Source organism: Microcebus murinus, chromosome X, assembly GCF_040939455.1.
Source record: "Microcebus murinus isolate Inina chromosome X, M.murinus_Inina_mat1.0, whole genome shotgun sequence".
In the NCBI taxonomy this organism is placed as follows: Eukaryota; Metazoa; Chordata; class Mammalia; order Primates; family Cheirogaleidae; genus Microcebus; species Microcebus murinus.
Genome location: NC_134136.1, coordinates 79,006,687 through 79,028,429, shown reverse-complemented (window position 1 = coordinate 79,028,429; position 21,743 = coordinate 79,006,687). Strand labels below are relative to the sequence as shown.

General features: G+C 65.2%; 1 protein-coding gene across 1 annotated transcript; it reads left to right on the top strand.

The window, feature by feature from the left end:
* Positions 1–784: 784 nt before the first annotated feature.
* GTPBP6 (GTP binding protein 6) lies at positions 785–17,242 on the top strand. The gene is made up of 10 exons (XM_075999336.1): positions 785–1,181; positions 7,521–7,658; positions 8,274–8,344; positions 8,434–8,564; positions 8,802–8,872; positions 10,022–10,180; positions 12,157–12,365; positions 13,931–14,079; positions 15,164–15,316; positions 16,701–17,242. Exons 1-10 carry the CDS (start codon positions 812–814, stop codon positions 16,822–16,824), a joined length of 1,575 nt encoding a protein of 524 aa, XP_075855451.1. The 5' UTR covers positions 785–811; the 3' UTR covers positions 16,825–17,242.
* The last annotated feature ends 4,501 nt before the right edge of the window (positions 17,243–21,743 follow it).

The following is a 21,743-nucleotide window of genomic DNA, read 5'->3' as shown; positions in this document are numbered from 1 at the left end:
GAGGCTGAGGCGGGAGGATCGCTGGAGCCCAGGAGTCTGAGGCTGCTGTGAGCGAGGCTGACCCCACGGCACCCACTCCAGCCCGGGCGACAGAGCGAGACTCAAAAAATGAAATAATTTCACAGATTTGGCTTTTTTCCGTTGACGCTTCCGAGCAAGCAGGCGGGACAAGGAGAGCAGGCGCCCGTCCCGCATCTCACCCCGCTGTCCCCAGGGCCCGGCAGGGCCACGGGCCTCACGCAGCCCTGGGCAGGGGACCCCGGGTCCGCAGGGGTCCGGACGGGAGTTCGGGGCGCGCGAGCTCTCCCAGCCCAAATCGGGGTTCCCGCGGGACCTGCGAGCCCCGCTGGGGACCCCACCTGCCCCTCCGGGGGCCCGGGCGGGGCTTGGGAGCCCCGACACCGCGCTCGAGTCCCCAAGGCATTCTCGGGGACCCCACGGCCGACCGGGACTCCGCACGGGGAGGAAGGAGGCGGGCGACATTAGGAACCCCTCGCTGCTCTTCATGGCGCCGGTCTAGCCGGCCCCGCACCTCCCTCCTGAGCCAGGCGCGTTCTGATGACGTAGTCCCAGCGACGCGGTCCCCGCTAGAGCTACCGGTTCTATCTCCCCGCCCCTGACGTGCATGCGCATCACAAGCACGCGACGCAACTTGGCCAATGGGAGCGTGCGGATCACAAGCACGTGACGCGTTTTGGCCAATGGGGACGTAGAGACCCCGAACACGTGACACAACATGACCCATGGGGAGCCCGCCCCCGGCCGCGCTGCGCCGAAGCCCCCCCCCCATCGCGTTCGGGGCGGATGCGGCATGTGGGCCCTGCGGGCCGCCGTCCGCCCGGTGTTCCGGCTCCCTCGCGGAGGCCGCGGCCGCCCCGCTCTGAGGGCCGGGCCGCCGCCGCCATGCCCCGCGCGCGCGCTCGCCGCCGTCGGGCGCTGGGGACCCGGAGGCGCGGAGGGGCCGGGGAGCGGACGGCGGGGCCCACGGGCGGACGGCCGCGGAAGCCGAGCGGAAGAGGACGAGGAGGAGCCAGGAGAAGCGGATGAGGAGGACGAGGAGGAGGAGGAGGAAGAGGAGGAGCTACTGAGGAGGGACCTGCTGCTGCCCGCGGGGACCCAGCGCGTGTGCTTGGTTCACCCCGAGGTCAAGTGGGGCCCGGGCAAGCCGCAGATGACTAAAGGTGACCGGTCTGGCCTGCCGGGGGCGGGGCGTCCGGGGGCGGGACTCCGAAGGGAGAAACTCATTGGATAGTGCCGGGGGCGTGGCTCTGGGGGAGGAGCTCGTTGGATGAAGGTGCGGGGCGGGGACTTTGAGGGACGAACTCGGGGCGGGGCTTAATGGTGGGAGGCGCTCATTGGGTGGAGATGCGGGGGCGGGCACTCTGGGGGGAGGAACCCTGGGCGGGGCCTGTGGGCGGGACTTAACGGTGGGAGGAGCTCATTGGGTGGAGAAGCAGAGGCCTGACTCTGGAGGGAGGAACTCATTGGGTGGAGATGCTGGGGCGGGCACTCTGGGGGGAGGAACTCTGGGCCGGGCCTGTGGGCGGGACTTAACGGTGGGAGGAGCTCATTGGGTGGAGAAGCAGAGGCCTGACTCTGGAGGGAGGAAGTCATTGGATGTAGGTGCGGGGGGCGGGCACTCTGGGGTGGAGCCTATGGGCGGGTCTGACCGGTGGGAGGAGCTCACTGGGTGGACACGTGGGCGGGGCCTTGCGGAGCTGCTGGGGCCGAGGATGGGTATGTCCGCGTGTCAGCCCTGTGGGACGGCGCAGTGCCTGCCCAGCCTGCCCTTGAGGGCCCGCGCGCAGCCCCCACCCGCTGCAGCTTCCGGAAACTCCTCCTGTCACCCCTGCTCGTCACTGTCACCCTGCAGGTCCTCCTGTCCCCTGGTCATGACTTTCTGCGCCTGGCTGTCACTCTCACCCCCTGGTTGTCACTGCCCTGCTACCTCCTGGTCACCACTGTCACCCCCTGGTGGTCACTGCCCTGCTACCTCCTGGTCACCACTGTCCCCCTGCAGGTGCTGCTGCCCCCCGATCATCACTGTCACCCCCTGGTCATCACTGTCCCCCTGCAGGTCCTACTACCCCCCTGATCATCACTGTCAACCCCCGGTCATCACTGTCACCCCCTGGTTGTCACTGCCTTGCTACCTCCTGGTCACCACTGTCCCCCTGCAGGTGCTGCTGCCCCCCCCCCCGTCATCACTGTCTCCCCCCGGTCATCACTGTCACCCTGCAGGTCCTACTACCCCCCTGATCATCACTGTCAACCCCCGGTCATCACTGTCTCCCCCCGGTCATCACTGTCACCCCCTGGTCATCACTGTCACCCTGCAGGTCCTACTACCCCCCTGATCATCACTGTCAACCCCCGGTCATCACTGTCTCCCCCCGGTCATCACTGTCTCCCCCCGGTCATCACTGTCACCCCCTGGTCATCACTGTCCCCCTGCAGGTCCTACTACCCCCCTGATCATCACTGTCACCCCCTGGTCATCACTGTCCCCCTGCAGGTCCTACTACCCCCCTGATCATCACTGTCACCCCCTGGTCATCACTGTCCCCCTGCAGGTCCTACTACCCCCCTGATCATCACTGTCACCCCCTGGTCATCACTGTCCCCCTGCAGGTCCTACTACCCCCCTGATCATCACTGTCACCCTCTGGTCATCACTGTCACCCCCTGGTTGTCACTGCCTTGCTACCTCCTGGTCACCACTGTCCCCCTGCAGGTGCTGCTGCCCCCCCATCATCACTGTCACCCTCTGGTCATCACTGTCACCCTCTGGTTGTCATTGCCCTGCTACCTCCTGGTCACCACTGTCACCCCCTGGTTGTCACTGCCCTGCTACCTCCTGGTCACCACTGTCCCCCTGCAGGTGCTGCTGCCCCCCGATCATCACTGTCACCCCCTGGTCATCACTGTCCCCCTGCAGGTCCTACTACCCCCCTGATCATCACTGTCAACCCCCGGTCATCACTGTCACCCCCTGGTTGTCACTGCCTTGCTACCTCCTGGTCACCACTGTCACCCCCTGGTTGTCACTGCCCTGCTACCTCCTGGTCACCATTGTCACCCCCTGGTTGTCATTGCCCTGCTACCTCCTGGTCACCACTGTCACCCTGCAGGTGCTGCTGTCCCCCCCCTCCCCCCCCCCCGATCATCACTGTCTCCCCCTGGTCATCACTGTCACCCTCTGGTTGTCACTGTCCTGCTACCTTCTGGTCACCACTGTCACCCTGCAGGTGCTGCTGTCCCCCTGGTCATCACTGTCACCCTGCAGGTCCTACTACCCCCCCAATCATCACTCTCACCTCCTGGTCATCACTGTCTGCCCCTGGTCATCACTGTCACCCTCTGGTTGTCACTGTCCTGCTACCTCCTGGTCACCACAGTTACCCTGCAGGTGCTGCTGTCCCCCCGATCATCACTGCCACCCCCTGGTCACCACTGTCACCATGCAGGTCCTACTACCCTCTGATCATCACTGTCACCCCCTGGTCATCACTGTCACCCCCTGGTCATCACTGTCACCCCCTGGTCATCACTGTCACCCTCTGGTTGTCACTGTCCTGCTACCTCCTGGTCATCACGGTCACCCTGCAGGTCCTGCCGTCCTCCAGCCCACCCCCTGCCGCTCCACACTGCCCACCCTCCCCCGGGGGCCTGCCGTCCCTTCTCCCCGTCTGTGAAGACAGGACTGAACACGACCAGCACCCACCCTCCCCCGCTGTCCAGAGGGCAGGTGTCAGGGGCCCTTTCCCTCATCCACCAGCACTCCACTTGGGGAACTTCGACCCTAGACGTGTAAACACAAACGTTCATCACGCTTGTTAGTGTAAAAGCCACAGGCTCCTGGCGTGTGGAGCTTTGGACCCTAGACATGTAAAGACAAGTACACAGAAAGGTTCATCACGCCTGTTAGTGTAAAAGCCACAGGCTCCTGGCGTGTGGAACTTTGACCCTAGACATGTAAAGACAAGTACACAGAAAGGTTCATCACGCCTGTTAGTGTAAAAGCCACAGGCTCCTGGCGTGTGGAACTTTGACCCTAGACATGTAAAGACAAGTACACAGAAAGGTTCATCACGCCTGTTAGTGTAAAAGCCACAGGCTCCTGGCGTGTGGAACTTTGACCCTAGACATGTAAAGACAAGTACACAGAAAGGTTCATCACGCCTGTCAGTGTAAAAGCCACAGGCTCCTGGCGTGTGGAACTTTGCACCCTAGACATGTAAAGACAAGTACACAGAAAGGTTCATCACGCCTGTTAGTGTAAAAGCCACAGGCTCCTGGCGTGTGGAACTTTGACCCTAGACATGTAAAGACAAGTACCCGGAAACGTTCATCACGCTTGTTAGTGTAAAAGCCAGACTCCTGGCATCTGATGCACAGTTGTCTGACGGGGACGTCCATCCTGTCATTGTCCCTGCGTTCAGCTGCACTCGGCCCCCCACGCTGCGCCCGCACCCTTGGGGGCCGAGGGGTGCAGCGGACACGCCCGCAGAAACCGGCCCACCTGCAGGGCAGCGGGGGTCAGGATGTCAGGGGTGGCCCCCACGGAGACCAGGGTCCCCTGGGGAAGAGAGGCCCTCGGCGGGAGGGACACAGATGTCTGGGGCGCTGTGCAGACCTGGGGGGGGGCTCCAGGGACAAGTCCTGGGGACCGCAGGACCCCTAAAGGGCCGGCCGGCACAGCCGGGGGTAGGGCCAAGCCACACAGGGTCTCATGGTCACATGGGGACTTGTTGTTCACCCCGAGTCCCTGGGATTTGAGCAGATGAGTGACCCCGAGTGGTGGTGGTGTCTACACCTCTCTTCTTTTCTCTTTTTGGTGAGACCTTTGTTGACGCAGGATTTGCAGAGCATACAACCGTCCGTCGGAAAGGGCACGATTCAGGGGCGTCTAGCACATTCTCAACGTTGTGCAACCCCACCTCTTGTCTTCTTCCAGAACATTCCCATCACCCCAAAAGGGAGCCCCGCCCCCACCGGCAGTCACTCCCCAGCCCCTGGCAACCCTCTGACCCACTTTCTGTCTCTGTGGTCTGCCTGCGCCCCCCGTTTCCTAGAACCGGACTCACGTGTTGTCCCCGGCCGCCTGGCTTCTCGCTCTGGGCATCACGTCTTCAAGGTCCATCCGTGTCGTAGCGCCTGCGTCAGCCTCGTTCTTTTTTCCTAACGTTCCACGCACGTTGTGGGCGGACCACGTCGTTTACCCGTTCAGGCCTGGACTGACAGACGCTTGGTTGTTTCTGCCTCTTGGCTGTCGTGCACACGCGTGAACAGGCATTCCCGTGCACGCATACCTGCAGTTCCCCAGCAGGACACCCCGGGGGTGCAATTGTGGGGGTCCAGCGTGGTCTTGTGACCGGAACCCCCAGCCAGACGGCTGTGTCTGGGAGCCGGGGGTCCCGGAAGCTGCCCAGGACCTCACGGTTGATCCAGGGCCTTTGACCCGGGGAGGAGGGGTGCAGACAGCACCCGCAGGGGTTGCAGATGGGCTGGGCTTGATGTGTCAGGAAAACGGGGGGCCCACCAGGAGTCAAGCCTGAGAACTTTTGTGTCCCCCCCACGGGAGAGAGGACCGACCTCACCCGCCCGGGGCACCCACTCACCGGCCTTGTCCCCGGTGTCCTCCCCTGCCCGTGGCCTGGAGCCCTGCAGGTTGCTGGGAGGAGCAGGGCTGGCCCGGGGGCAGCACCAGCCAGCCGTGGTCTGAGGGAGGACCCAGTGCACACACAGACCACAGGGGCACTGCAGCGGGCGCTGTGCACACGGTGCAGGCTCGGGGGCCGTCCCCGGGGGGCGTTGGCTGTTGTCGTGAGACAAGAGGACTTAAGATGAGAAAATAGGGCACAGCAGGGCAGAGGAGAGTGCTGGGAGGTGGGCCTGCAGGACCAGGCAGTCCTGGGCCGTGTGTGAGTCTCCTGGGGGCCGTGACCCTGTGCCACAGGAGCCTGTCCCCTCCCAGCCCCGGATCCCGGGGGTGTGGGACGTGGGAGTCTCGGGGCCGCGCTCCCTCCACGGGTCCAGGGGAGGCTCCTTCCCGCCTCTCCCGGCTCCCGGGGGCTCCGGGCGTCCCTGGGCTTGTGGCCGCAGCCTCACTCCCGCCTCTGCCTCCCCCGTCTGCCTCCACCTGGCTTCTCCTCCGAGTCTGTGTTTCCTCTGCCGTCTCTCTCTCTCTCTCTCTCGAGACAGAGTCTCGCTCTGTCGCCCAGGCTAGAGTGAGTGCCGTGGCGTCAGCCTTGCTCACAGCAACCTCCAACTCCTGGGCTCAAGCGATCCTCCTGCCTCAGCCTCCCAAGTAGCTGGGACTAAAGGCACACACCACCGAGCCCGGCTAATTTTTTCTACATATATTTCTAGTTGGCCAATTAATTTCTTTCTATTTATAGTAGAGACGGGGTCTCGCTCTTGCTCAGGCTGGTTTCGAACTCCTGACCTCGAGCGATCCTCCCGCCTCAGCCTCCCAGAGTGCTGGGATGACAGGCGTGAGCCACCGCGCCCGGCCTGCTGCCTCTCAGGAGGACACTTGTCACTGGGTTTAGGCCCTCCCTGACCCAGGATGGCCCCATCTGCAGATCCTTCTCTGATTATACCTGCAAAGACCCTCTTCCACATAAAGCCCTGTGCACACGCATTTGGGGGACACCGTTCACCCCCACAGGCGGCGGCGGGAGGAAGGCAGGCTGAGGGCACACACACAAGGGGACGCACAGGCTGTCCTGGGGACCCGACAGCCAGCCTGGTGCCACCGCCTGGACACCATGCCCTGCGCCCTGCGGCCCGACACCCTTGCCCAGACCTGGGACGCTGCCACACGGTTGCTTAACTTCAGAGCCCGCCTGGCGTCTCGGGCCCTTTCCTCTGCCCCCCTCCTCCTCCTCTGCCCCGTCGTTCACCCCAGAAGCGCCGTGTGCAGGGTGCGTGGGAGCCGGCGTGTCCTGTTCAGGCCCTGACCCCACCACCTCCCACCCCCAGGTGTCACCGCCCTGGCCACCAGCTCCCAGACCCCCACCGGCAGCCCTGACCCGCTTGGGGACCCCCCAGTGACCCCGGCTTCAGCCCTTGCTGAGCTCTGTTCGCCCTTCCTGCCCACGTGGGGGCTGCCTTCCCCGGCCCTTCCAGAACCTTCCGGCAGGTCCTCCTGTCGCGTTCTGCGCACGCACCTGGGCGGGTAGGGGCCTCCTGGAGGACAGAGGTGTGGAGCCCGTCGTGACACCCCAGGGTTCCTCACTAGCGCGTCCCCGGCTCCTTCCGCGCCAGCCCTGAGCGCTGACCCACCTGCGCAGGGTCCTACCTGGGCTGCGACTTCCTCCCGCCCCCACAGCCGTGCACCTGGGGACCTCGCGGGAGGAGCGCCCTGGTGTTGGGGACAAGCGCTGGGTCCCCAGGTGCACGGCTGGGTCCAGTGCCCTCTTCGCTGCGGTGGGGCAGGTGCGGCAGGTGCGGCGGGGGGTGTGGCCGAGGCCAAACCCAGGGCGGAGTCCTCACGGCCGCCTCGTGTCCCGCAGCCGAGTGGCAGGTGGCGGAGGCCACGGCGCTGGTCCACACGCTGGACGGCTGGTCCGTGGTGCGCACCATGGTGGTGTCCACCAAGACGCCCGGCAGCAAGCTCGTCTTCGGCAAGGGCAACTTCCAGCACCTGACAGGTGAGTCCCTCAGACCCAGCCCTCCCCTCTGCCGCTTCCGGTCTCCGCGACCGAGAAAATGCAGCCCAGGGGAGCCGCAAGGGCTGGCGGGAGGCGGCAGGTGAGCTTGCACCAGACCCCGCCGATAAGGTGGGCAGCCTATGAGGCTGCGCCTGCGCGGGGCGGGGAAGGGCCCGGTGGGCGGGGCGGAAGGCGGAGCAACTGCAGCTTAAGAGACCCCTGGCGGCCACGCCCCCTCCGGGAGGCCCAACCCCCACTCTCAGCGCACCTTGGGGTGGGGTCCTGCGTGGGACCCCCAGTCTCGGGTTCCTGACGCCCCACTCACGGCGCGGAGTGAGGAGGCCCCACGCGCTTGCCAGGTAGGGGGCTGCTTCCCCACCTGGCCCTCAGGTGCACCTAATCCCCGCCCGTGTGTGTGCACGTACATACATGTGCATGTGTGTGCATGTGTCAGACGTGAACACCTAAAGGCAGCCCCCGATCCCGCACCGCGTGCCCAGGAAGCCGGGGATGTGGGTGAACTCGGCCCACGAAGGCGCGTCCGCGGGCCAGCACCCCGGGCGGCCCACGCGTGCGCGAGGCTCAGCCGCGGACCCGACCTTCTCTTTCCCGCAGAAAAAATCAGAGCGTCCCCGGAGATCACGTCGGTGTTCCTGAACGTGGAGCGGATGTCTGCCCCGACCAAGGTGCGGCGCGCCCCTCGCGGGGTCGGTGCGTTGCGGGAGTCGCGCCGCGGCGCCCCGGGGCCCCTCACTGGGTCTGCCGTTTTTTGCAGAAGGAGCTGGAAGCGGCGTGGGGCGTGCAGGTGTTCGACCGCTTCACGGTGGTGCTGCACATCTTCCGCTGCCACGCCCGCACCAGGGAGGCCCGGCTGCAGGTGGCGCTGGCCGAGGTGCCCCTGCTCAGGTACGCGGGGCGCCCGGCCTCGGCCCCGCCCAAGCGCCCCCTTTCCGCTTTCCCGCGTTCCGGCGCCTGGCTGTGCGCGCGGCGGGGAGGCGGGGAGCCCCTGCCCACAGCCGGTGCGTGGCCCCCACGTGGGTCAGGCCCCAGAGGCCCCACCGCCCCCGCACCCTCGCCGTGGGCGCCGGCGCCCTGCCTGGCGTGCGTGTCACCGCAGGCCGCTCCCTCCTGTCCCCGCACCAGGTCGAACCTGAGAGACAGCGTCGCTCACCTGGACCGGCACGGAGGGGGCTCCCGCTACATCATGGGCTCAGGTGACGCGGGGCCCCAGGGCGTCGTCACCGGGCGCTCGGGGTGGGGGACACACCCAGGTGGCCGCTCCGGGAAAGGGGACCCCAGCCCTGCAAGATCCCGGCAGGGCAGGGGCCAGACGTGGGCTTAGCTTGGGCAGGAAGTCCACGTCCAAGCAGACCAGGGTGTCGTAGCGATTCCCAGCGGCTGTCCTAACACCTCAGCGCGACTGGGGGCTTCAAACCACAGGAGCGTGTCCCCTCCGGGTCCCGGAGCCCGGGAGTGTGGGACGCGGGGTCTCCGGGCCGCGCTCCCTCCACGGGCTCCAGGGGAGGCTCCTTCCCGCCTCTCCCGGCTCCCGGGGGCTCCGGGCGTCCCTGGGCTTGTGGCCGCAGCCTCACTCCCGCCTCTGCCTCCTCCGTCTGCCTCCACGTGGCTTGTCCTCCGCGTCTGCGTCCCCTCTGCCGTCTCCCACGGGGACGCCTATCGCTGGGTTTAGGGCTCTCCGTAGTTCATTCAGAGTGGTCTCATCTCGAGATCCTTCGCTTAATTATATCTGGAAAGATCCTGTTTCCGCATGAGGCTCTGGGGTGAGGACGTGGACAGGTCACTGACATGGCCCTGCAGCCCCGTAAGGACACCGCTCCGCTCCCCCCCTTCCTCCTCCTCGCCCCTCCCCCCCAGGCGTGGAGAACCCGAGGCCTTCCTGCAGGGAGGACCCTTCCGGCATTGCACACGCTGCGTCTCCGCCTCCCGCCCTGGGGGCTCACGCGGGGCTCCCCGCGCCTCCACCTGCCGCCCTGGGGGCTCACGCGGGGCTCCCCGCGCCTCCACCTGCCGCCCTGGGGGCTCACGCGGGGCTCCCCGCGTCTCCACCTGCCGCCCTGGGGGCTCACGCGGTACTCCCCGCGTCTCCACCTGCCGCCCTGGGGGCTCACGCGGGGCTCCCCGCGTCTCCACCTCCCGCCCTGGGGGCTCACGCGGGGCTCCCCGCGTCTCCACCTCCCGCCCTGGGGGCTCACGCGGGGCTCCCCGCGTCTCCACCTGCCGCCCTGGGGGCTCACGCGGGGCTCCCCGCACCTCCACCTGCCGCCCTGGGGGCTCACATGGGGCACTCGCTGCGCCTCCACCTGCCGCCCTGGGGGCTCACGCGGGGCTCCCCGCGTCCCCAGGGGAGTCGTTCATGCAGCTGCAGCAGCGGCTGCTGCGGGAGAAGGAAGCCAAGCTGCGCAGGGCGCTGGAGCGGCTGCGGAGGAAGCGGCGCGTCCTGCGCCGGCAGCGCGCGCGGCGGGAGTTCCCGGTGGTGTCCGTGGTCGGCTACACCAACTGCGGTGAGTGGTCCCGGAGGGGCGGCGCGATTCGGGGAGACGCCGCCCACGCACGCCTGGGGACTGTGCTCTGAGCAGGTGGAAGGAGGCGGGAGGAGGGGACCGAGCCACGCGGCTCCCCGGCTGGGCGTCCTGCGCCCTGGGAGTTGCTGGCGCTGGCGCTGGCCGGGGCACTTCCTCCTCTTTCCGAGGTGCTTCCCAAGCTCTGAGAAACAGACAGAACACCAAAGCGCGGGGCGTTCGCAGTGTGAAGTCCAGGCACAGTGGACACCCGAGAAGGGTCCAAGCGGCTCAGGTTCTGTAAAACGAGACCTCAGAGCAAGACCTGGGCCTCCAGGGAGTCTGGCGCGGGAGGCGACCCTGGCCCTGCCGGGGTCTCGGGGCCCTGGGCCGTCGTGGCACGCAGCCTGGCACGCACGCCACCCCAAGCGTCCCTCCCCGGCCCCGTGTCCCCTGGGCACCTGCACACGCTTGTCACGTGCAGGCTTGGGAAATGTCGGGGTGAGCAGACCGGGGCCCTGTGCTCCCCGAGCTTTGGTTGGAGTTCACCACGGGCGGGGCCTCCCCTAAACCTGGTACCTAGGCCTGGGCCAAAAACCACGGCTCCTTTTTTTTATTTTTTTATTTTTTATTTTTTTTTGAGACAAAGTCTCACTTTGCTGCCCAGGCTAGAGTGCCGTGGCATCAGCCTCGCTCACAGCAACCTCAATCTCCTGGGCTCAAGCAATCCTCCTGCCTCAGCCTCCCGAGTAGCTGGGACTACAGGCATGTGCCACCATGCCCAGCTAATTTTTTTTTTGTGTGTATATTAGTTGGCCAATTAATTTCTTTCTATTTATAGTAGAGACGGGGTCTCGCTCTTGCTCAGGCTGGTTTCGAACTCCTGACCTCTAGCGATCCTCCCGCCTCGGCCTCCCAGAGTGCTGGGATGACAGGCCTGAGCCACCGGGCCCGGCCTAAAACCACGCTTTATATGCACATAAAGTCGTACTTTGTGGGGAATGCAGAATGCGCTGCCTGGCAGGACTGTGCAGGCCGGCTGTGGAGCTTCCATCACACACGGTTCTGTGTGTCTGAGACGGTGCCTCCGTTTTCCAGGCAGATCCCCAAGGCTGGGCCAGGCACGGGACGTTCGATGTTAGGGTCCACACGCACGCTGTGTGTCAGTGTGGTCGGTCCCTGGGGCACACGTACACACCATCATCATCAGTGTGGTGTACCCACGGGGTTCACTTCACTCAGAAATGACTGTCGCGGCCGGGCGCGGTGGCTCACGCCTGTCATCCCAGCACTCTGGGAGGCCGAGGCAGGCAGATCGCTTGAGGTCAGGAGTTCGAGACCAGCCTGAGCAAGAGCGAGACCCTGTCTCTACTATAAATAAAAAGAAATTAATTGGCCAACTAACATATATATATATAGAAAAAAATTAGCCGGGCGTGGTGGTGCATGCCTGTAGTCCCAGCTACTCGGGAGGAGGCTGAGGCAGGAGGATCGCTCGAGCCCAGGAGTCTGAGGTTGCTGTGAGCTAGGCTGACGCCACGGCACTCACTCTAGCCTGGGCGACAGAGTGAGACTCTGTCTCAAAAACAAAAAAAAACAAAAAAACAAAAAAAGAAAGAAATGACGGTCCAGTGTTCCCGGACTCTGTGCGGTGTTTGTGCCGCGGCAGCAGAGCCGTGTGCCGCCATTGCCGGCGTGGCCCCTCAGTACACGGCTCCCCCCACCCGCACGCACACCATCCCCCCTTCCCCGTGGGCAGCCCGGCCTCCCGTGTGCTCGAGACGCCCACGCTGGGTGCTGCCCCTCCCCCTGACGCAGGGACGGCCGCCAGTGTCTGTCCCCCGCGGGTCTGAGCGTCCCCGAGTCTGCGCGGCCCCGGCCCGGGCCAGCAGGGACGGGGTCCCAGGGCGGCGCCCGCGTGCACCTGCAGGAAGGGGGACGCGGGGTCTCCCGGCCGCCAACGCCCGGCCTCGCCCTAGGCAAGACCACGCTGATCAAGGCGCTGACGGGCGACGCGGCCATGCAGCCGCGGGACCAGCTGTTCGCCACGCTGGACGTCACGGCCCACGCGGGCTGGCTGCCCTCGCGGCTGGCCGTGCTGTACGTGGACACCATCGGCTTCCTGTCCGAGCTGCCGCACGGCCTCATCGAGTCCTTCTCCGCCACCCTGGAGGACGTGGCCCACTCGGTGAGCGGGGCGGGGCCGGGTCCCGGACGCTCACACGACCCGGGGGCCGGACACTCGCACAACTGGGGGGCCGGGGTCCCAGACGCTCACACAACCCGGGGGCCGGACACTCGCACAACTGGGGGCCGGGGTCCCAGACGCTCACATGACCCGGGGGCCGGGGTCCCCACTCACTCATACGACCCGGGGGCTGAGGTCCCAGACGCTCACACAACCCAGGGGCCGGGGTCCTCACTCACTCACACAACCCGGGGGCCGGGGTCCCCACTCACTCACACGACCCGGGGGCCGGGGTCCTCACTCACTCACACAACCCGGGGGCCGGGGTCCCCACTCACTCACACGACCCGGGGGCCGGGGTCCTCACTCACTCACACAACCCGGGGGCCGGGGTCCCCACTCACTCACACGACCCGGGGGCTGAGGTCCCAGACGCTCACACGACCCGGGGCCGGGGTCCCCACTCACTCACACGACCCGGGGGCCGAGGTCCCAGACACTCACACGACCCGGGGGCCGAGGTCCCCACTCACTCACACGACCCAGGGGCCGAGGTCCCAGACGCTCACACGACCCGGGGGCCGGGGTCCCCACTCACTCACACGACCCGGGGGCCGAGGTCCCAGATGCTCACACGACCCGGGGGCCGGACACTCGCACAACTGGGGGCCCGGGGTCCCAGACACAAACACGACCCGGGGGCCAGGGTCCCTGACGCTCACACGACCCAGGGGCCAGGGTCCCCAGACACTCACACGACCCGGGGGCCGGGGTCCCAGACGCTCACACGACCCAGGGGCCAGGGTCCCCAGACACTCACACGACCCTGGGGCCGGGGTCCCCACTCTCATGGGCCAGGGTCCCGGACATTCACACAACTGGGGGGCCGGGGTCCCAGACACTCACACGACCCGGGGTCCCCAGACACAGGCAGGACGCAGGGCCGAGCGCAGCAGCTCCCCGGGGAGCCTGGGCAGGCCGGGCGGGGGACACAGGAGCCACAGGGGACTCCGGGCAGAGGACGGGACGTCAGGGAAAAGCTGGTGAAAAGTCGGGGCGAAGCCTGGTGACTGGCGTGTGCCGTGCCGCCTTGGCGACCCGAGCTCGACATGCTGCAGGGACAACAGGGAGGAGGCTGAGGGCCCGGGGCGGCTCTCCCCTGTCCTGGCAAGTTCTCTGAGAGTCTAAAATCTTTCTAGAGTAGATGATTTAAAACACTGTGGGTGCATCCAACCCAAAAGCCAGCCCGAACCCCGGCGTGAGTCCCCGCAGCGGACGTGGGACCTCTCTCTGGCGGCAGGGCCACCCAGGCGCCTTTGCTTTCCCGTGTTTTGCAGATTTTGCAGGAGGCCCTTCTCTGCAAACCCTCTGGGGGAAAAGCAAGCTTTCAAACGTGAAATGCTCTGAATGTCTTTTGCGAGTTCTCACCAAAGGACACGGCAGCCGGAGCCCTGAATGCAGTCCGGCGGGCGGGCGGGATGGGGGGCGCGTCCCAGCCCCTGCCCAGACGCAGGGCTGGCACGGTGGCCCCGCAGCTCTGACCGCCCGCCCGGCCCGCCCCGCAGGACCTGATCGTGCACGTGAGGGACGTCAGCCACCCCGAGGCCGAGCGCCAGAAGGCCAGCGTGCTGGCGGCTCTGCGCGGGCTGCGTCTGCCGGACGTGCTGCTGGACACCATGGTGGAGGTGCACAACAAGGTGGACCTGGTGCCCAGGTGAGTGGGGCCCACGGCTACGTCCCCCCACGGGGGGCAGCTGCTCTGGGGTCCCCCATGCTCGGACCCGAACAGGTGGGTCTGGGGCTCCCCCAACCGCCCCAACCCTGGTGCCCGTGGCCATTGTCACCCACAATGTGCTGGTGGGGTGGGGTGAACCCACAGTGGTCAGTTCCCTGCCACAGCCTGTCCCAGCTGTCTTCCCGCCTTTCTGGTTGTCACCCCCATGCTCAGCTGCTGTGGACAGGCCTCTCCTGTTACTGGGGTCACAGCCGGGGCACAGGCCCCATGGGCGGGTGACTCGGGGACCTCTCTCTGGCAGGTGGTCTCAGCCCTGTGGGTGACTCAGGACTCCTCTGGGCAGGTGGCCCCTGAAGGCTGAGAGCCCCTCAGGCGGGTGACTCTTGGGGACCGTTCTCTCTGTGAGACATCCCCCCAGGCTGAGCAGGCTCTGTGGGACATCCCCCCAGGCTTAGTGGGGTCTGTGGGACGTCCCCCCAGGCTGAGCAGAGTCTATGGGACGTCCCCCCCAGGAGTCCCCCCCCCCGGGCTGAGTGGGGTCTGTGGGATGTCCCCCCCGGGCTGGGTGGGGTCTATGGGACGTCCCCCCCAGGCTAGTGGGGTCTGTGGGACGGTTCCCCAGGCTGAGCGGGGTCTGTGGGACGTCCCCCCCAGGCTGAGCGGGGTCTGTGGGACATCCCCCCAGGCTGAGCGGGGTCTGTGGGACGTCCCCCGTGGGCTGAACGGGGTCTGTGGGACGTCCCCCCGGGCCGAGCGGGGTCTGTGGGACGTCCCCCCTAGCTGAGCGGGGTCTGTGGGACGTCCCCCGTGGGCTGAACCCGGGGTCTGTGGGACATCCCCCTGGGCTGAGCGGGGTCTGTGGGATGTCCCCCGCGGGCCAAGCGGGGTCTGTGGGACGTCCTCCCCAGGCTGAGCGGGCTCTGTGGGACTTCCCCCCCCTGGGCTGAGCGGGGTCTGTGGGATGCCCCCGCCGAGCGGGCTCTGTGGGACGTCCCCCTCGGGCTGAGTGGGCTCCGTGGGACGTCCCCCCGGGCTGAGCAGGCTCTGTGGGACGTCCCCCCAGGTACAGCCCCGCTGAGCCCAGTGCCGTGGCCGTGTCTGCCCTCCTGGGCCTCGGGCTGGAGCAGCTCAAAGCTGAGCTGGAAGACGCTGTTTTGAGAGCAACCGGGAGACGGGTGCTCACTCTGCGCGTGCGGCTGGCAGGGGACCAGCTCAGGTGAGCAGGCGCACCTGGTGGGAGGGTGTCTGGGGAGAGCCGAGTGTGCCAAGGACCCCAGGATGCACGGAGCAGCAGCGGGTTTCTGTGCGGGCCGAGTAGTCCGTGTCCTGCTCCGCAGTGCAGAGTCCAGGGGCCTCGCCTGCACCCCTAACCCTGACCCTGCACCCCTGACCCTGTGACCTGACCTTGCACCCCTACCCTGACCCTGCAATCGCTGACTATGACCCTGCATTCTTAACCCTGACCCTGCACCCCTAACCCTGACCCGGCACCCCTAACCTTGCACCCCTGACCCCAACCCTGCACCCCTAACCCTGACACTGCACCTCTAACCCGGCACCCCTAACCCTGACACTGCACCTCTAACCCGGCACCCCTAACCCTGACACTGCACCTCTAACCCGGCACCCCTAACCCTGACACTGCACCTCTAACCCGGCACCCCTAACCCTGACACTGCACCCCTAACCCGGCACCCTTAACCATGACTCTGCACCCCTAACCCTGACAGTGACCCACGTACACTGACCCTGTGCCTGCTGACCTTGACCCTGCACCTGCTGACCATGAATCCCTAACCCTGACCCTGCACCTCTAATCCTGACAGTGCACCGCAACACTGACCCTGCACCGCCAACCCTGACATAGCACCCCTAACCCTGACACTGCCCACTAACCCTGACAGTGCACCCCAACACTGACCCTGCACCCCTAACCCTGACACGGCACCCCTAACCCTGACTCTGCCCCCAACCCTGACAGAGCACCCCAACACTGACCCTGCACCGCCAACCCTGACACTGCACCCCTAACCCTGATCCTGCCCACTAACCCTGACAGTGCACCCCAACACTGACCCTGCACCCCTAACTTGACATGGCACCCCTGACCCTGACAGTGCACCCCAACACTGACCCAGCACCCTCTGTCCCTGACCCGGCTAACCATGACCCAGCACCCCTAACCCTGACCCTGCGCCCGCTGACCCTGACCTTGATGACCCTGACCCTGCACCTCCTGACCCTAAACCTAACCCACTAACCCTGACTCTGAACCCGCTGGCCCTGACCCCGATGACCCTGACCCTGCACCTCCTGACCCTAACCCTAACCCACTAACCCTGACTCTGAACCCGCTGGCCCTGACCCTGCACCCGCTAACCCTAACCCCAATTCTGCACCTGCTAACCCTGACCCCGATCCTCCACCCGCTAACCCTGACCCTGACCCTGACCCCGACCCCGACCCCGCACCCCACCAGGGAAGCCAGAGCCCGGAGCAGGGGGCCGGGGCGGGCGGGGGTTGGGACGGTCCCGCTGCCTCGGGGCCAAGCCTGCGCGCGGCTGACCACGTCTTCCGGTCCCGGCCGTGTGCCGCCACAGCTGGCTGCACCGGGAGGCCGCGGTACAAGCAGTGGACGTCGTCCCCGAGGACGGGGCGGCCGACGTCAAGGTCCTCATCAGCAACGCCGCCTACGGCAAGTTCCGGAAGCTCTTCCCAGGATGAAAGGACGGACGCCGGGCCGCCGGGCCGCCGGAGCCGCATCTTTGCAGTGTCACTCGCGCGGCCGCCTCTTCTGTCTCGCTCCTCGGCGTTTCCATGGCAGCGGCCGCCGAGTGGGCAGCCGCACGGCCACCCCGGACGGGTCCGGCCACCTCAGGGTGCTGGGCACGGCTCGGCCCCCCGGCGGTTTCCGTGGCGGGACGGGCGGTTTCCGTGGCGGGGCGGTGAGCCCTCCTGCGTGAGGAAGCGCCAGACAGACAGACGGCAGGGCAGACAGAGGGCGGCAGTGGTGGCCTCACACGCCACCCGCCGACACACGCATTGACAGCCTCGCCCCGAGGCAGCCGGGCACACGCCCCTGCGCGTGTCAGCCGTTGTCATCGTCAACAGGGAAAATAAAGCCGCTCCCACCTTTCGGATGCTCGGGAGGTGACGTGTGGGTGCAAACCCCCCAGGGGCGGCCACAGCCCCCTCTGCAGACACGGGTCCCCAGGCCGAGAGGGACGTCCGCCCGGCACAGCGTCCAGGGTCCCTGGGGCGTCAGGGACGTCCTGTCCCTCTCCCACGGGGGAGGGCCGGACCACGGCAGGGTGGCTGCAGGGAACGCCGAAGTCCCCTTCCTTTTGGGTACAGGGGACGGATTTCTAGCTGATCTTTTCCCTCAGACGTGTGCCCACGACTGACCAGCGTCATTTGAGTTGTCCCAGAGTGTCAGCATCCAGGGATAGGAGAAAAAATCTCTGTGCCTCTCCGGGGCGTGCCAGTGGGGTGCGTGGGCTCCTCCCACGGCAGGGTGGCAGGGTGACAAGCGTCCCTGACACGTGGGGTCTGTTGGTCACACGGCTGCCCCAGCACCTGCCCCGCCCACAGCTCTCCCGGGATCCAGGAGCCGTCACCACTGGCCCTGGACACTCGGCTTGGGAAGGTGTGGTTGGCAGAGTGACGTCTCCAGAGATGTCCACGTCCTGATCCCCTGTGGTAGACAGAATAACGTCCCCAGAGATGTCCACGTCCTGATCCCATGTGGTAGACAGAATAATGTCCCCAGAGATGTCCACGTCCTAATCCCATGTGGCAGACAGAATAATGTCCCCAGAGATGTCCACGTCCTGATCCCATGTGGTAGACAGAATAACGTCCCCAGAGATGTCCACGTCCTGATCCCATGTGGTAGACAGAACAATGTCCCCAGAGATGTCCACGTCCTGATCCCATGTGGTAGACAGAATAATGTCCCCAGAGATGTCCACGTCCTGATCCCATGTGGTAGACAGAATAACGTCCCCAGAGATGTCCACGTCCTGATCCCATGTGGTAGACAGAATAACGTCCCCAGAGATGTCCACGTCCTGATCCCATGTGGTAGACAGAATAACGTCCCCAGAGATGTCCACGTCCTGATCCCATGTGGTAGACAGAACAATGTCCCCAGAGATGTCCACGTCCTGATCCCATGTGGTAGACAGAATAACGTCCCCAGAGATGTCCACGTCCTGATCCCATGTGGTAGACAGAACAACGTCCCCAGAGATGTCCACGTCCTGATCCCATGTGGTAGACAGAACAATGTCCCCAGAGATGTCCACGTCCTGATCCCATGTGGTAGACAGAACAATGTCCCCAGAGATGTCCACGTCCTGATCCCATGTGGTAGACAGAATAACGTCCCCAGAGATGTCCACGTCCTGATCCCATGTGGTAGACAGAACAATGTCCCCAGAGATGTCCACGTCCTGATCCCATGTGGTAGACAGAATAATGTCCCCAGAGATGTTCACGTCCTGATCCCACGTGGTAGACAGAATAACGTCCCCAGAGATATCCACGTCCTAATCCCATGTGGGAGACAGAATAATGTCCCCAGAGCTGTCCATGTCCTAATCCCATGTGGTAGACAGAATAACGTCGCCAGAGATGTCCACGTCCTGATCCCACGTGGTAGACAGAATAACGTCCCCAGAGATGTCCACATCCTAATCCCACGCGGTAGACAGAATAATGTCCCCGGAGATGTCCACGTCCTAATCTTATGTGGCAAACAGAATAACATCCCCAGAGATGTCCATGTCCTAATCCCATGTGGTAGACAGAATAATGTCCCCAGAGATGTCCATGTCCTAATCCCATGTGGTAGACAGAATAACGTCCCCAGAGATGTCCACGTCCTAATCCCACATGGTAGACAGAATAACATCCCCAGAGATGTCAATGTCCTAATCCCACATGGCAGACAGAATAATGTCCCCAGAGATGTCCACGTCCTAATTCCTCGTCAATCTCTACGACTGGTCTTAGAGACTCTCCAGCCCCAGCCCCATCCCCCACCCCACCCCCGGGGCCGTGGGTCCCGGCTGTCTGTGCGGGGGGTTGGGATGGGTCCCGGGTCCACACTGGGAGCCTCCGTCCCTGTCCTGGTGGTTACTGAGCAGAACCTGCACCTGTTTTACCGCTTCAGTGGCCGAGGACCTGCCTGCCTCAGCTCGGGTTTACCCAGGGGGACCACACTGAGCTTCTGGCCTCTGGAACCATCCACTGTGTGTGGTTTTGGCCACCACTCTGTTGTCACTTGTCATATTACCCGGTGGGGACTCCCAGTCACGGAGCCCTGGGGTGCAGGATGCAGGACCAGCTCCACGAGCCTGAGCCTATGCCGGCTCAGACGTCCCTGTCACCAAACAATCTGCACTGTCACCCCGACCTCCGAGCTGAGGGTGGGGGGTCTCTGGGAGTCCAGGGGACAGGGTGGGGGTGTGGGGAGTCCAGGGCACAGGGTAGGGGTGTGTGGGGAGTCCAGGGGACAGGGTGGGGGTGTGGGGAGTCCAGGGGACAGGGTGGGGGGCTGTGGGAGAGTCCAGGGGACAGGGTGGGGGGCTGTGGGAGAGTCCAGGGGACAGGGTGGGGGGCTGTGGGAGAGTCCAGGGGACAGGGTGGGGGTGTGGGGAGTCCAGGGGACAGGGTGGGGATGTGGGAGAGTCCAGGGGACAGGGTGGGGGTGTGGGGGGGAGTCCAGGGGACAGGGTGGGGGGCTGTGGAGGAGTCCAGGGGACAGGGTGGGGGGCTGTGGGAGAGTCCAGGGGACAGGGTGGGGGTGTGTGGGAGAGTCCAGGGGACAGGGTGGGGGGCTGTGGGAGAGTCCAGGGTACAGGGTGGGGGTGTGTGGGGGAGTCCAGGGGACAGGGTGGGGGGGGTGGGAGAGTCCAGGGGACAGGGTGGGGGTGTGGGAGAGTCCAGGGGACAGGGGTCGTGGCAGGGATTCCGAGAGCCCGGGTGCCACATGGCTGAGTCTGCGCACTCAGCAAACAGGCAGGCGTGAGGTGGGTGGGGGCGGGTTGGCTCCCGCAGGGCCAGGGACGGAGACACCTGACAGACACGCCCCCTCCTGAACATGCAATTCTGGGACACCCCCCTCCCAGACAAAATGCCCGTGCCCTGACGCCCACGGAGCGGCTCAGGACGGGCAGACCCAGACCTGCCTGCAGCCCTCGCCGCCGGGGCAGAAATAACCTGAAGCACGCAGAGGCACCGTCTGACTTTTTAAAGCTCCCCGCCCATTAAGTATGAGCATAATTCAGAAAAAAAAATAAAATAAAAAAATAAAGCTCCCCGCCCATTAAGTATGAGCATAATTCAGAAAAAAAAAAAAAAAAAATAAAGCTCCCCGCCCTTAAGTGCGTGCTCCGGCGTTCGCTAAAGATCCTTCCCGCGCGGTACCGCAAAGCTCCCAGAAGCTCCTCGGTGGTTGACGTGGAAACAAAGTCGGTAAACGTGTTTGGCTTCAGTGTCAATTTTAATTCTGTAAAGTGAACGATTCGTGCGAGCAGCTCCCGACACACACGAGGGCATCGAGATGGGGTTTGCAGGGACGCCAGGCCCCGATGTCCGACTTAAACATGTTCCTTCATCTCCGGCATGTCCTTCCCTGACCCTTGACCTTGACCCTTACTCTGACCCTAACCCGATGGCATCGTGATGGGGGTTTGCAGGGATACAAGGCCCCGGCGTCCGACTTAAATACGTTCCTTCATCTCCGGCATATTCTTCTCTGACCCTTGACCCTGACTCTAACCCTTGACCCTGCCCCTGACCCTAACCTTGACCCAGGGTGATGGGGGTTTGCAGGGACGAGAGGCCCCGACGTCTGACTTAAATACATTCCTTCATCTCCAGCGTGTTCTTCTCTGACCCTGACCCTAACCCTATTTCTGACCCTTGACCCTGACTGACCCTAACCCTGACCCAGGGCATCGTGATGTGGGTTTGCAGGGACCTGAGGCCCCGACATCCAATCTAAATACATTCCTTCGTCTCCGGCGTGCTTTTCTCTGACCCTGGCCCTATCCCTGACCCGAGCTCTCCCAGGACGGCTGCCTGGCCGTCACAGCCCTGAGGTACCCGACGGGCCACGGCCCACACCTCTGCCACTTGGGATTCCAGGCACCTTGGTTTAACCACGGTCACCAGGCACCAAAGTCCGAGCAGATTTTCTTTGGGAAAACGCCGACTTGCTCCCGGGCCGAGCACAGCCCAGCGCAGGCTGGCCAGTCTCCTCCAAGCCTGCGCCGGGACCCCACGCCCCCCCGTTGTCTGCACAGCACGGGAGCCCCGACACGGCGACCCCCAGGCCCCCCTGCGGGATGGTGGAGGAGCGGACAGGCGCGCCCGGGAGCCGCCGTTTGCCCGCGAACGCGAACCCGCCAGCGCTGAGGCATCTCCGGGGCCCCACAGTGCGCGGCCGCCCTGTCCGCATCTTGCGTGGAGCGAGGCCCGCGCCACTCACGCAGGGGCGTCCCCGCGAGGACAATGGACGGCGCTGCTGTCCCTGTGGCACCGGCGGGGGTTCAGTGCAGGGGTGACGCGGTGCAGGGGAGACTTGGCGCTGGGAGACGCTGGCTTGCGCGTGAGGGTCGGGTCAGGGTGGCAGG